Source organism: Hibiscus syriacus, unplaced genomic scaffold (assembly GCF_006381635.1).
Source record: "Hibiscus syriacus cultivar Baekdansim isolate YM2019G1 unplaced genomic scaffold, ASM638163v2 tig00112206_pilon, whole genome shotgun sequence".
NCBI classification, from domain to species: domain Eukaryota; kingdom Viridiplantae; phylum Streptophyta; class Magnoliopsida; order Malvales; family Malvaceae; genus Hibiscus; species Hibiscus syriacus.
This window is the reverse complement of record NW_024063267.1, coordinates 2102935-2118395: the sequence shown is the minus strand read 5'-3', so window position 1 is coordinate 2118395 and position 15461 is coordinate 2102935. Positions and strand designations below refer to the sequence as shown.

Below are 15461 nucleotides of genomic sequence, written 5' to 3'. Positions count from 1 at the left end.
AATACTCAACTTATTTTCCTGGTCACCCGTTTACATCAAGCTGGTTTTGCCAATTTCCCCTCCTCCATATTAGCATGTTTCAATTTGAAGATACCCGAGTCCCCGTTGCTTAGAAAGTTGCTACAGTTCTTCAAGTTTATGTCTAGGAAGTTCCACTTGTGTAGCTAAGTCCTCATTTCTTTTATTCATTGCCTGAAACAATAATGAACCACATTAGATGCAAAAAAAAGTGAACCACATTAGATTTTTTAAAATGCATGGGCCTCCAGAACCCTTTTGCCACCACTCGACTCGTTTACAAGTTTAGTTGTGCTGACAATATATTAAGCCAGATATTTCCCGAAGCTGCTCTTTATTTTCAGCGCCGTACCCTGTGCTTGAATGTTTTCGTAACCAAAATTTTTACCGCATTGCATCTGCACATAAAGTGTTTGATAAAATCACTCACCGAATCAAGTTTGAGCTGAGTCGATTCCGCACCTCAAAACTCAAAACAATGCAACGGTTAACGTCAAGAGTCACTGCAACCACGAAAGTTTGCTCGTTGCTGAGAACTATCCTCCTTAATGAACCACCATCTTCTTCTTGGCTTCCAAGCCGCTGCTTCTCTACTTTCTCTTTGCAGCAACGGGTTGAAACCCCAGAAAAAGTATCGATTCCAGGAGATTTATTGAAATGGGGTTCGCTTGGGTTTTGCAGGACTTCGAGATTTGCATCAGGATTTAATCCTTTAGAACCCAAGCCGTTGGATTCCATCATGGATTTGAACAGAGCAAAGAACCGTTCACCTGACGACCTTGCTTCTATTTGGGATGATGTAATGCACCTCATTACTGAACTTCTTTTCCCCCCTCCATTTTTAATGTTGTCAATATGAAAGAACAAATTGATTAAGCAAATTTTTTATGTTTCAGTATCACTTGGGAAGAGGTCGTATTGGGTTGACCATGAAGGCAAAACTTTACCGTTTGCTGGAACAAAGAAGCTCGGATTGGTAATTCATTTTATTCCATTGGTTATGCTGTTACATACACGTTGTTTGGTTTCATAATTTTTGCTAGTCTCACTTCTATCCGCTTAGCAGCCGCTATTTTGTCGTTCCTTTGTGGAGAGGAAGTGGTTATACAACAATGTTTGCTCAAGGTTTGTTCTTGAACCGGCAGTCTTTGATATTTTTTTCGTTTTGGTCTGATGAGTTTTGATTTGTTTTGTGCTGGTTTAATTCTCTTGTTTGTGATCTATTTAACCTACCATTCAAAATATTTTCTTTACTACAGTGGTCATAATAATGTTATGGTTTTTTGAATCATGCCTGTGGTAGCAATTAAATGCAGTAAGACGTGTATTAAGAAACAACATAGTACCAGTTTAGAGTCATAATTATTAACTAGTTTATCATTCTCAAAATGTTCGTATCAGGCAAATTATCATGGCTTTTGCAATTAGAAAAGAGCATTGGAAATGTCTTTCTGCAAGAGTTCAACCTAGTGGACATTCTTGTGCTTGTATGAATGATTAATTGAAAGAGTTTAACAGCCTTTTCCGCTGTTGATTTACAAATTTCTGATGAACTCATAGGAACCAAGAATCCTATTAGGGTTATTTGTTACAATGAACAATACTAAATACCATTGTGTTCTAAGTTATGCCCCTTGTTAGGATATTTAGATGGCATATGCCAATGAAATAATCAACAAATTTTATATTTTTCCATGAACTTGTTAGTTTGCTTAAATTTTTATCCAAAATTTTCTTGCAGTGCAATTGCCGTACATGCTTTTCACCGGTCTTGAAGATTACAAAGCAAGAGGAACCCAAGCATCTCCTTACTTCACTGCAACCTTTTACACAGACTTTGCCGAAAGCAAGGACTTGATACTTATTCGTGGAGATATTGTTTTCACCAACAAGCTTACTGATGAGGAAGCAACGTGGCTCCTGGAAACCACTCAATCTTTTTATCTGAATGATGTGAGGTACAAGCTGGTTGAATGTTTCAATAAAGAGCCGCGTGATTTTGAGTTCAAGGATGTGTTACAAGCTTTAGACATGCCTATCCTTTAACTTAAAATAATAGTTCCTGAACTGCAATGCTTCATTCTGAAGAAGTATGAAACAATAATGTTTCCAACAAATGTCATGCTTGACGGTTTCTTGTTTCATTTTCAAGAAAATATTTAAATCCTCCACTGTAGAGAGGATGGTCTTGAGATAGATTGTATATGATGCGGTCATTACATAACAATTTTAAGCCTGAAAAGTAGTCACTTTCTAACTTCCTGCAGTTGAATTGAAAATGAGAAGCAAAGTAATTCATCTAGTCGTACAAGAGTAGCATATCTGGTGTTACTAGGAAAGGTGCATTATTCTGGAAACGATTAACTAATATATTTTTCAGGGATTGAACTTGAACTATGAACCAAACTATCAATAGAAAATCAGCCAATGATAGATCCTTGAATTTCGGTACCATTCATTTCTTTTATCACTTAATTTTATGTCATGTTTTACTCTCAGCCATAGATTAGACAAGAGCTTTCAAGTTGTCCATCGATGCTCGTATTAATACTCATCTCTGTGTTCTTGGTTTGGCAATGAAATGGATGAGAAAGTGAAACAAAGTGCAGTTCCAATGTGATAGTTCCAGGGACCTCTAAACTCAGGGTTGGACTGCTGCTCCTGCATCCAAGCTATGAACATTGTGTAGATTAAGATGGATGTGGTTAGAGGTGCACAAAAAATCCGAATATCTGATTTTGCGTAAAAAAATATCCGAAACTGGATTTGGGAAAAACCGGTTTTTTAAAACCGAATAGTATAACCGGTTTGGGAAAAAATTAGACGATCGGTTTTTTTACCAGATTAAAAATTGTTTTGAAAAAAACTGGATAAAAAACCTGTTTTTGTCCGGAAAAAAATCCGGTCTGGGGTTTTAAAATCTAGCCGTTAATATAGTCGTTGGGGGTTTTTGTGATCGTTTTTTGACCATTTTTTTTCCTAAAGAAATCACCATTTTACCACCCTAAACATGTATAAATAGGTTGTGATGCATTTGGTTGATTACAACTTTCTCAAATCTTATTACACAACACCTAAACATCTCTCAAATCTTATTTTTGTAATTTTTTGTTCATCATGGCTACAAACCGGGTTTTTTAAAAAACTAGTTTTTTTCAAACCGAAACCGGTTACACCATTCAGCCCTCCAAATCGGGTAGGATCCGAACCAGTTTTTTTAAAATCTGTTTTTTTGGCTAGGTGAAAAAACCAGATCGGTTTTTATCCGATCTGAATCGATTTTTTATCCGACTTTGTGCATGTCTAGCTGCGGTGACCAACCACATTTCCGTGCTGAAACATTTCAAGAATGTCCATGTCGATTCCTCGGACATTGCCGGAATTATCATGGATAACCCTGATGCTAGTATAGTTATGTCACCGACAGCTGCATCATAATTCTTCCATTGGTTTTGGTACACAAGCAAAAAGCAAACAAAAACCTCATAAGACAATCGTAGAAACAAGAAAACTGAACAAGAAGCAAATCGTCCTTGCTATTGTCACAGTTTTTCCCCCACATCACTCCTAATGAAAACCGAGCCTAAATTCGACATCTTATCTACAAAATTTCATATAAAAGTATAACTGAATTATCAAAAAAATATGATGGAAAACAAATGAAGTAAATTAGCATAGGAATAAGAAGTTTAAGGGGTATTCAATTAGGTGAAAAAAAGATTTAGAAGCATGAATTCAAAGAAAAACATATATTACCTTGCTGTAGACTTTGTTAACAAGTTCATCAGATGTACCATTGTGACGATCAAATCGATAAGGTAGCTCATAACCTAGCACGTTATTTTTGCATTTAGGTTATTATGGAAAGCAAATTTTTGAAAGAAAATGCCGTTATTGTAATATTAAAGATAAATATTATTTAGATATCCTTTTTAAGCCAGATAATGTTAATGCTCAATTTGGGGAGATTAGTGCGAGATATTATCTCTGAGAAGGAATATTTTTCATCACTGCCTCTCTAAATCTTGAGTGCCAATTACTTCATCCCCACAACTTGGAAAGTCGAAACCTTGTTGACAATCTCTCCCCACAAAGCATCCTTGTAAAGGAACCAAATACCCCGAGGCTCCACCTTCCTTTCGCACTTGGGCAGCATCAATGGAATCGCTTTCCATTAAAGGGGGAGCCGTGGGTTGAACCCTGCCGTACAATTCATTATCCTCTAGCGCTTGGAGCGTTGGTTCAGCCTTGGTACGACATATGGGGCACGTTGTATGTTATCCCAACCACGTATCTATACACTCCACATGGAACATGTGCTTACAATTTGGTAAAAGCCTGACTGTGGAGTCTTCCGTGATGGTTCCCAAACAAGCAGAGCACTCTGTGGGCTCCTCATGGACATTAACCTGGCCGTTGGTTAGCTTGTATGAGAACATCGGCAATGACACTATAACCAAAGGGTCGAGCCCCGACTTTGGTGGCTCGATGACGGAACTTTCATATAACGCTGCAATTTGAGTTCTCCGGAGATTAAGGGCTGCACGCCTTCTCAGACGATACTTTGTGTAGTGATAGAGCAACACTATGATCATCTCAACTCCAAGTAAAGAGGCGATTACGCCGAGCAAGATCTTGTGGCTGACATCAAATTCTCTATTATCATCATCTTCTGAACTCATAGCTGCTTAGTTTTCTCTTCTGCCAAGAGATGTGGGTTGTTTAACTTGGCTAATAAATGTATATATACGTGTGTGTGAATTTCTCAAAAAGGACTGTTAATGTGAATTGTAGAATGTTCCTAAAGTTTTGAGAGTTGGAAACTTTAGAAGCTAGGTAGCCACGCTTTCTTTTTGATACATGCCTTTTGACTTTAAATCACTATCTTTACTTTGTTTAAGAATTCATGTTTGTTATTAGGCAATATAATAATAGTATTATGATTGAAGTGTTAGTTGAGAAATTTATTTGGACACGGAAAGAAAAAATTTCTAGAGTCGATGTAAAATCTTTCAGTGCACAGGTAAATACCTTTGGACTCTGGTGCTAATCGAGCCCATTGCTGATTACATGTTGCCATTATTTTCCATTATTTAAGTCCTAATAAAATCACCAGATCATTTCTTTATTTCAAAATATGATCTCATAGTTCAGCGTTGAGCTTCAACAAGAACGTAAGCTAATAAAACCACTTCTACTGAATTCAGATGTTAAGATCAATCTTCTACGAAATGCGTCCATATGCATTGTCAATGTTCTGTAGCTCGGTTGGAGCGTTGGTCTTGTGAGCCGAAGGTCGCGGGTTTGAGACCAAAGATTTTCATTTTGTTGTTAGTTTTCTTATCTTCCATCATCTTCCTTCCCTCTGGTTCTATTTTCTTCAATAAATAAATAACCCATCCAACGCGACAAACTCCCCAGTTCTTCATAATTCATATCGGTTGTGGAGCCCTTGATTGATGAGAGAGGGAATTTAAAAAAAAAAACAATATTTTGAATATGAACTTTTCCCACTAGACCAGCTTTTGATTCTTTGTGAGAGAAAAACTGAAATAAACAGAAGACATACATAACAAGAGAGAGGAAAAAGCTGGTAAATGGGGCATGATAACGTGCATTCCATACCAACCTTTAATTATTATTTTCTTTGGTTTCAGGCTTTCCTTCTTCTTTACCTTGTACTGTATGTTGTCACCACATCCCCCTTTGATCTCCCTTCTTAGTGCTTGTTTTCTTTGCTTGACTTTATAATAAAGGGAAAAAAAAGGGCTTATCTGGGGATGCCACGTGATTGCGAGGGATCCTGGAATCTGGACGAGTAAAAATTTAGAAACTAATTTATACCAAATATTTGGTTGATGATTTATGGGGTTTATGTAGCTGCTGCAAGTTTCAGCTAGAGGATTAGTGGGCTGACTTCGATAGTTGCCTGGTTGTTCATCTGTGGAAAAGCTTACCGTTTAGTAACTATTGGTTGTTTTCCACGAATAAATGTCCTCACTTTCAAATAAACCAGGTTCAATGCAAGAAATTCAAAAAAATTTGAAAATTTTCTGTCATGTTCTCTTAAGAAACTGAATTTTTTGTGTTCCAATTTATTCCTGCCTCTGTTTCTGATTATATTTGCACTGGAATATACTGTCAGGTTGATGCTAAGCTGGGTCTTGATACATACCATCAGCAATGGGTTCTGGAAACTTGTTGAAGACAATAATAAATATAGTGAAAGATGACGGCTCAAGGAAAGTAAAGGTTAGCTTCCAAAAACAAACTTAATCATAAACTAAGCAATGCAACTCCGTGTTTTCCAGTGATAAATGATTAGTTTGCAATTTGAATCCTTGCGGTTGATATTATGCACGATCTAAACCTTTTGGAAGATTGTTTCTCCCACTAGAATGGTCTTCTTTAAATAGCTTTTACAACTGAAAGTGTCATTGCCCATTATTCATTACCCCCTTCCTTGATACCATTTGCTATATGCAATTTATCATTCATTTGTTCCCTTTATTGAGGTGACCTAAATTGGTCTCTTCTGTTCGGCACAGGGATCTTCAGCTCCTACAAAATCCAATGACTTCAAATGGAAGAAACACAAGTGAAAGGCATCCACTAATCCACTATAACAAGTTTAATTAGCAGAAATTCCATCCCTCTTGGCATGCCAATTGAGGATTTAGCAGCAACACGGATCAAATTGCATTCAGGGCCAAGAGAGTATGTTGATTTTGAAGTTCTATATATAAGACCATAATTGGTGAAAACTTATATATATAGGCATGTATGCCTTTGCTTGCATTGGTGATGCCCATCAGCCCATGTCTCAATGATAGAAACTTCTTGTATTTCAACCCTCTAGCTCCAACGCATTTAACTGGATTCTGCTTGTTAATGCATCATTCGTAGTTAATTGAACCATCAAATTGGAGTGACTGGTGAAGTGACCTCTCTAGTCTCTTTAAAATGAATTTGTAAAACTCTTTCTAGAATAGAATCAATGTCTGCACATGGTATGTGATAATTAATTGATATCATGAACATGTGTCCAACTGCCTCTCCTGTTTCTGAATTTGTTTATAAGTTGACAAGGTAACAGAAGGCTGTCTTAGATCACCTAAAGCTCAAGGCTAAACTACATGAAATAGAGGTTAGATCAACAGCCCTGGCTCATGAGACCATTCATGAACTAAGATCTTGACAGCATGCTTGTTAAGGCCATTAGTCTTAAACATGTGAATTGATCTAGGAATGCAATTTTAAGAATCTTATGGCTGTGGACAATTAGCATCACCTTATTTTCATAAGTATCATGTTTTACACCTAAGGATCAATATAAGTTAAAAGCCTGTCAGGATTTGAGTAAAAGAAGTTTTGACACATGGAAACATGTAGGAATGGTCATTTGGCATGCATGTTGTGGTTTGGCATGCATATTGTGGTGTAGCAGCATCTACAGTAGTTTCTGTTTAGCCCAAGTCACCCATCCATTTTCTAACTGAATCTTTTTTTTTTTTTTTTATAATTTGTTTTACTAAATTTGCTACAAAACAATCTAAATGTTAATCACAAGAGAAACCGTTGAGGTTTAAATATGTGATGGCCTAGAACATTGACTGCAATGATCAATCTATTTTCTTGAATTCTCTTGTTGTTTAAACAGATTTTATTTTTTTCCGATCATATCTCTTGGTGCCATCTTTTCATATCTGTATCTTAGCGGCATTTTGTATATTATCAGCTTTCCTGATATGAATTTTTACTATAAGCAATTCATTGAATAGAGATTCCAACTCCTGTATATTGCAAACTCATTTGATGCTATTGAGTCAATAATGGTATGAATAGTCCTTAAGATTTGCTATGTCATGATGTATGGATCTTCTATGTTCTATTTTTGCAAGCTGCCTGTGGAATTAACGACAAGACTCATCCTGCTTCAGGATCCTCCTGCATTCAAGTAGCATTTCCTTATGTCACACTCTATTTTAATACTTTTTTTAATCAATGACAGGTAGAATGGTCTCGTGGTCCTGAAACAATGGAGGAAATTATCTAAAAAATACATCATAGAGAAGAAGTAGCCGTTAGACGGGAGCGAACTATGTCATATGCCTTCTCTCATCAAGTATGCCATTCTCTGAAGCTGTAACTTTTGTTATTTTGGTGAGAGCTGTACAAACAACAACTAACCATGGGATATGCGTGATTTGCAGTGGAGAGCTCCCAACTCTAACAATAATGGATTGGCAATTACGAGCTTGCTAAAGCTAGTTGCGGTTAGAGCTGGGTGGAACGCTGGATCGCTGTTCGTCCATGGGAAAGCCGCCTTCCTACTCAATCCATTACCCCTAAGAAACGCGGAACAGACAGATAAACAAGGCTGGTAAAAAACTCCATTTCACCAAAACTGAAACCATCAGTATCAGCAAAACCTCATCTTTCCAATGAGAAGGAAACCATGAAGATGAAGCCTAGGAGGCTGTCTTACCCTGGTGCTGATAAAGCACCAAAACTGCAGAAGTGAAAAATAAAAAGGAAGAGAATGCGATTTAGAAGGAAGCCAAAGACAATACATAGTTAGAGCATCCATTTGGCTTTCAAATTCATGTTGACACTAAACTTATCGGCTATATAAATGTGCAAAATCCTATTTTTAGTTTGGCGAACCGAGGGCTCTTTTACTTCTCCATCTTATGAAGTTTGAATTTTTAATTAAAAAATAATAGTTTTTTTTAGTGAATCCCCCCCCCCTCAAAATTAAACAATAAATATGCAAGGAAATATATACATTTTATCATTATAAAATTTATTTGAATTAATCACAAGTAAATAATCTATGAACAATAAATAATACAAATATAATTAATGACATTTTTTTCATTCAATAAAAATCCCAAAGTAACACCATTAGGTCCTTTCTCCAAACAAAATCCATTGGGAGCAGGCCTAACAAACTTGGCCCACGCTAACATCAGCTGATTTTCTGATTCACTACATTTTGAGATTTGAACTTATGAGTAAAGTTGAGCAAGATTCGACTTGAAAATTTGATTTTTACTATTTGAAATTTTTTATTTTTTTGACTTGAATAGAAATGATTTCGAGTTGTAATTTTATAAATTCAACTCGACTCTAAAAATTTAAAGTTCAAATCGAATTGTAAAAAACAATTTTGAATAACTCGAAATTTTTAATAACTAGTAGATTAATTTTTAAGTTTGAGTCTAGTTCATTGACTTAATATGATATATGTAAATAAAAATATGATTATAAAATAATATTTAAAGTGGAATAAAATAATTTCACAATATTGTAAAAATTCATAATTAAATTTAAATAGAAACTCAAAAAGTAGACTCGACTCGATTCGAATTTTATAAACTCAACTCCACTCGAAAAAGTCTCAAGTCAACTTCGAGTTATAAAATAAGACTCGTCATCTTAAATAACTTTATTTTTTTAACTCAACTCGATTAAACAGTCACCCCTACCTACCTATGAGTCGATGAGTATATTTCCTAATTGCCATGTCAATTGGCAAACTCAAGTATATTCAAGGGTGTAGTCAGCAGACCACTATGATATAAAGAGTACAATATTTTGAATTTTTTTTTCTCTATTATTTTATCCATTGTACCATTCTATTTTCAAATTTTTTAGTTTACTCACTGAACTTTTGAATTGTTCTTGTTTTGATCACTTTAAATTATTTTATTATTATTTTCATATGACATTATATTTTTATTATTATTTAATATAAAAATAATTTCAAAGGTCGACAATGGATGATTTATTTTAAGTATTTTTAAAATTCATAATAATAAAATGTTATTTTATTTTAAATTATCTTTGTTTAAATAATTATAAAAATGTCACATCATACAAAAATAATAATAATATAATTTAGAATGATCAAACCAGGAATGATTTGAAAGTTTAGTATGTAAATTAGAGGAATTGAAATACAATGATTGAAATAAGAGAGAAAATAAAGTCACAATTACTCACTTCAAAAGTGACCAAAATAGTTTCCACAATTAATACTTAAAGAGTGATCAAATTGAAATAAGTCACAATAACTCGACCAAAATCGTTTTCGACACAAATAAGTTACATTATGTGACAAAATTCTTCAATATTACGATTAAATGGTCACTAATAATTTTACTTCCTGTTGTATCTTTTTTCTTTTGGGTTTTTTCAATGAGACATAAGGTGATCTCGTATTTATTTTGAATAAAAGTCAGATATTATGATGAAAAAATTATTAACCCACAAAGAATCAGAACAAGAAAGCAGTTAGGTCTGGTAGCTTAGTTTAGACTTTACAGTCCAACATTCACGTAGCAATGATTATATAAGAGTGGTTGTTTTTTTGTCTTCATACAACCTGGATAGATGCTTAAGACAGATCTGAATAGTGAATACTTTACAATTGCCATTGTGGGTTTTGAATATGTATATGGAATTATGGAACATTGAATGAAGAAGGTCTTTCCACTCTTAATTTGATGAATTTGAAGGCAAATAGCCATTTCAAATGGTAGACTTTTGCTGCTTTTTCAAACCTACAAAGGTGCTGTCATCTCTATAATATGTGTGTATGTATATAATATATGGATTATTAGCTAATAAATATGCATAGTTAGAAAGGATGACCAACTAATTTAGGAAAATGAAAGCAATATTTTATGCATATTTGGATAAGATAGTATCCATCATTAGTCGAAGTGGAATCACCCCCAGCTACAATTGGGTCTAGTAGTTACAAGGAGAACGTTTAATTAATCCCATTAGGAGCATCGACTGTTAGCCATAGGGAAGGAGCATCAACTTCATAAAAGGGTATTGAAAATCCCTGTAGAGCTCAAAGCCCATCCTGAGATAAGATACCTTAAAGAAGGTAAACCTAAATTATTAAGTTTATGGTTAAGTATTTGATTAAGTTGAGTCAAATCAAATGAATGAATACTATTTTATTATTTAAATTTTATTTGATTTTTTATGATTGATATTATACATGTTAAAAAAATTATGTTTCTTAAAACGATACCGTTTTAGTTAACGGCGGAGTGACAAAAAACTCAGTGTATTAAGTATAGTGACAAAATTGAAAACTTTTGAAGTTCGATGAACAAAATAGGATAGAGAATAAAGTTTAGTGATGAAATTTGTAATTTTCCCAAAAAAAAGGAAGAGTTGAAACTTTCATACAGGATACAGAGTACAGAACAAAAAAGAAGGCTGGAGTGCACTTTGGAGGAGTGCTCTAGAAGAAGACAAAGAAAGACAGTCATTGTTTTGAGCCAATTGGAGAATTCAATTGAAGGATTTCAGATATCTGTGGCAACAAAGAAATTCAAGGGCTTTTCTTACACTTTGATTCCATGTGACCAGATCATAGGTTTTAATTCAAGTGTTGAAGTATTATACGGTTTTTAAAGTAATTAATCAGATAAAGGCAGTCTCTTCTTAGCAAAACCAAATAGAGAATCCAGCAATAAAGCATACTCTATTTGAGAACAAGTCCCTGCAAGAATGGCGAGCACTTTCAAGCAATTCTCTCTATTTCTATGTTTCGATTATGGGACGGAAAGACAATGCTATATAACTATAGCTTCTCCATACGAAAAGAATAATAAGAAATTGATTGGAAAAAGGTTAGTGTCTCTTTCACTGCAAGGTTCTAATCCCCTTGACCCAAAGTAGGAATTACAATTGAATCAGGATAGCCTCGTTGATCACAGAAACAGTTTACGAGCCAATTATGTTTAATAAATTCTTTTAAAAATATTTACTAATTATAAACCCAGTAATAAAACCATGCCAAAGTTAAAGAGGTTGAAAACAAATAATTAACCTCACGTAATAAGATATCGAGATCATGCCTCCAATAGCCAAACTGGTAAGCTACAACGCTCAGTGTGTCCTCTACCGTAAACAGATATCAAAATATATATAACAACACAAATAATACATAAATAGTAATATTAGGGTTTATACATCAGAGTGCAACGTCAATAACACACAACTATACCTTTTGCCGCGGATATACAGGGTGAGGACGTTACCCCCCGAAGAGGTACCTAAGTCAGAATACAAAAATCATGATGGGGATCTAGCCCACCGAAGAGAATCTTAAACAAAAATAGGAAGGGGATACAATCCCATGCAGAAACAAGACGGGGATACAATCCCATGCAGAAACAAGACAGAGATATAATCTCGTGGAGAATCAGGACAGGGATATAATCTCATGTAGAATCATGACGAGGATATAATCTCATGCAGAATCAGAATGAGGAACATAGTCTCATGCAGAATCATGATGAGGATTATGCCCTCTATAGAGGATCCCATGTAGAAACAAGACAAGGATTGCCCTATGTAGAGGATCCCATGCATAATAAAAAATGCATCAATATACAAACTCAATGTGATGCAACGTTCAATAGAAATCAAACATATAAAAAATAAACGCAATAAGAATAAGAACATATGTACAAATATCATCAAGCGACATAATAGCATAAAATGTTAAATGTACCAAACGGGTCATAAAAAAACACACCTATACCAGTTAACCTATACCGGCTAAGCTTTATAATTCCCACGAACAACATTACTAGGTTCTGTGGAATGAAAACCTAATGATAATATATATATTAATTTAAAAGAACAGAAGTAGTACTTAATTAATGGAAATAAACTTGTAATTTTATTAATAACACTCACGAGTGTCTCGAATCGAATGTCCAAAGTTGAACAGAGTTGAGCATAGGTGAATCGGACTTATTGGAGAACGGTACAGAGATATGTGACCACCTTCAAAATATAATATCAGATATTAAGTTCATAAATTTCAGAATTTACTCAACATAACTATACTGTAAAGTAATAAAATATGCAAAAACATGATTTCTGAGTTAGAATTTGGCAAAACGGACTACAAAAATAGGCTCAGGATGTCAAAAAACGTCAGGATAGAGATCTTCAAAAAAGTTAACGGTCAACGGTCAAAGTCAATGAGTTGGGTTGGTCAAAGTCAATGGGTCGGGTCGGTCAACCAGTCAAGCCAGTTCGATCCAAGAGTCAATCGGTTCAACCAGTTAAAGAATTAAAACCGGCCGACGCATTCCCACACGCGTACGGCGACACGTGGGGGCGCGTGAAGATGTTTCCGGTGACTGATTTGCTACAAAAAATTTTAGAATTTTATTTCTAAGCACGGGGAATTACTTACCAGGGTTGGTTTGTGGCGGTGAACGATAGAATTGGGTTTTCTTGAAAACCCGAAACTACACCTCCTTACCTTATGCTAACGGAAACGGCAACCGACGAATCGAGGGTACCGGATGAACGACGACGACGAACCCAACACAACGGTACCAGCGGTGATGCATACGACGGTGCGGTTGGCAGCAAAACAGAGCAAAAAGGAACCCACAAAAGCTTAGTTGAGAGAGAGAATAAAAGAAACCATCTTGGGGTGTGACAAAGGTTCAACCTTATTCTTTGTGATTCATTGAACTCATACACCGCTTTTAAAGTGAACAACTTATATTGTTAACTGGAATTGGTGCTTCGATAGAATGGATACGATACGGAATGATATCCTTCTTTACCCTGAGACGGTATTATTTTATTTCTTACAGCCTTTTATTTATTTATATTTCGACATAGGTACATGATAAAATAAAGTCAACTAATATTGTTCAATGGAATTGGTGCTTTCATATAATGGATACGATACAAAATGATATCCTTCTTTACCCTGAGAAGATATTATTTTGTTTCTTACAGCCTTTTATTTATTTATATTTCGACATAGGTACATGATATAATCCTCCAAATATATAGAAGAAAGAAGAGTTAAAAACACCTATCTTACCCTAACATGAAACCAGCATGAGTTACAGTACACGGTTTGCAGGATCCTCCAAGTGAACTGTGTATGCTTGAATCAAACACCGTTTATGTCTTTTAATTTTACTTCAAGCTTGTTACGAAATATTGATTCCCCATTGATCTGCAACGGTAAAAGCATTACATGTTTTTATGGAAAAAGATCGTTTAAATGTTTAATTGTTTACAGCTTCATCCATGCTCTTGTGTGTGGCTAGAAATATTAAGAATACAAACAGTGGAACGGAATATAAGGACAAGAAACAATGGCTCAGTTTTGTTTGGTAGCTTTTGAGAAAATCAAATATAGACAAAATCTGAAGCTCGTCCCAAGTATTGGACATTGATTAAGGCCAAAAATTCCTTGTCTTTACTCTACCATGTGGCTATTAACGAAAAGGAGATGTGAGATGCTGTTGGGTCTAATTCAAATTCCTGGAGAAATATACTCGGGCGTGCATTTTATTAAGTGGAAGTTACGATGCGGATTGGTGAATCAAAAGAATCCAAAACTAAAAGTCTGCATTTGTTGATACTCTTAATGGACAACTCATTGCTAGTCACAAATTAGTCAGTTGTTTTGTTTAATTTGCGTCACCTCTGAAGTTAATAATAATCACAACGAATAGCAACCACATGAGGGCTGGTACATGTTAGGAAAGTAATTTTCTTTTTAAAAAGAAGTCCACGCCTAACTTGACTGTCTACTGGGATTCTAACGTTCCTCGTCAGATAGGAGTAAACTGGCTAACGTACTCAGCAACTTTCCAACCCCGGTTGTGTCACCAATGACGGTAAAAAGCTAAAACTAAAGGCAAAATCCCTGATTATCCGAAATGATCGTTGCCTACATTAATCTGACACTTAATGTAGGGCTTTCTACGTAATTGCCTCAAGGAATTGGTTTAATGAAAAGTTAGTTTTTATTAAGCTTTTTTATATTATCATCCGTCACTAGTCGGTGTGATTTGTCCACTAATAATCCTCCATGGAAGCCGCGTGAATGGCCTTGCCTAACATGCAAGTGACGTATTCTCGAGTTATCCATGTGGGATTGTGAAGTTGCAAACCTTGTAAACCAGACTCAGTAGTAGACAAAAATTGAGTTTTAAGATTCCACAAACTCACAAGAAGCCAAAGTAAATGTTATTCCAACATGATTTCAACTCTCCTTTACCTGTCAGATGACAATTTACAGTCGAGTGATTGATTAACAATCCCCTCGTCCACTTTGTAATGAAGGTATATAAATGTGGAAAGCCTATAAACTTTCCATACGTCAAAGCAACAATGTCTATCTCTAGGTGTTTGGTATGCGTGATCACCTTGATATTACTTTTGCTTGCAGGCTCTGAGGGTCGCCCCTTGGTAGAAAAGACGAATGTAAAACAACCCATAGAGGCCTTGAGACGGTACCTCAACGAAGAAGCTAAGAGAAACAAGTATGTACATCCCGAGAGAACAAGTCCAGGGGGACCAGACCCGCACCATCATCGAAAATAACTAAGTTCTTTATTTTGTTGTGGGAACAGAGTTCA

General features: G+C 35.3%; 1 protein-coding gene and 1 pseudogene across 2 annotated transcripts; one reads left to right on the top strand and one right to left on the bottom strand.

The window, feature by feature from the left end:
- The first annotated feature begins 352 nt into the window (after nt 1–352).
- LOC120175592 lies at nt 353–2208 on the top strand. 2 transcript variants are annotated; one of them, XM_039182195.1, is made up of 6 exons: nt 358–717; nt 761–817; nt 915–994; nt 1085–1143; nt 1760–1931; nt 1984–2208. In XM_039182195.1, the coding sequence occupies exons 1-6, from the start codon at nt 676–678 to the stop codon at nt 2045–2047; spliced, it is 474 nt and encodes a 157-aa protein (XP_039038126.1). In that variant the 5' UTR covers nt 358–675; the 3' UTR covers nt 2048–2208. The 2 variants fall into 2 exon arrangements, with proteins under 2 accessions (XP_039038125.1, XP_039038126.1); XM_039182194.1 differs by having other exon boundaries at nt 353–717; nt 1760–2208.
- A 1817-nt stretch (nt 2209–4025) lies between these two features.
- On the bottom strand, nt 4026–4700 carry LOC120175547 (annotated as a pseudogene).
- Between the last annotated feature and the right edge of the window lie 10761 nt (nt 4701–15461).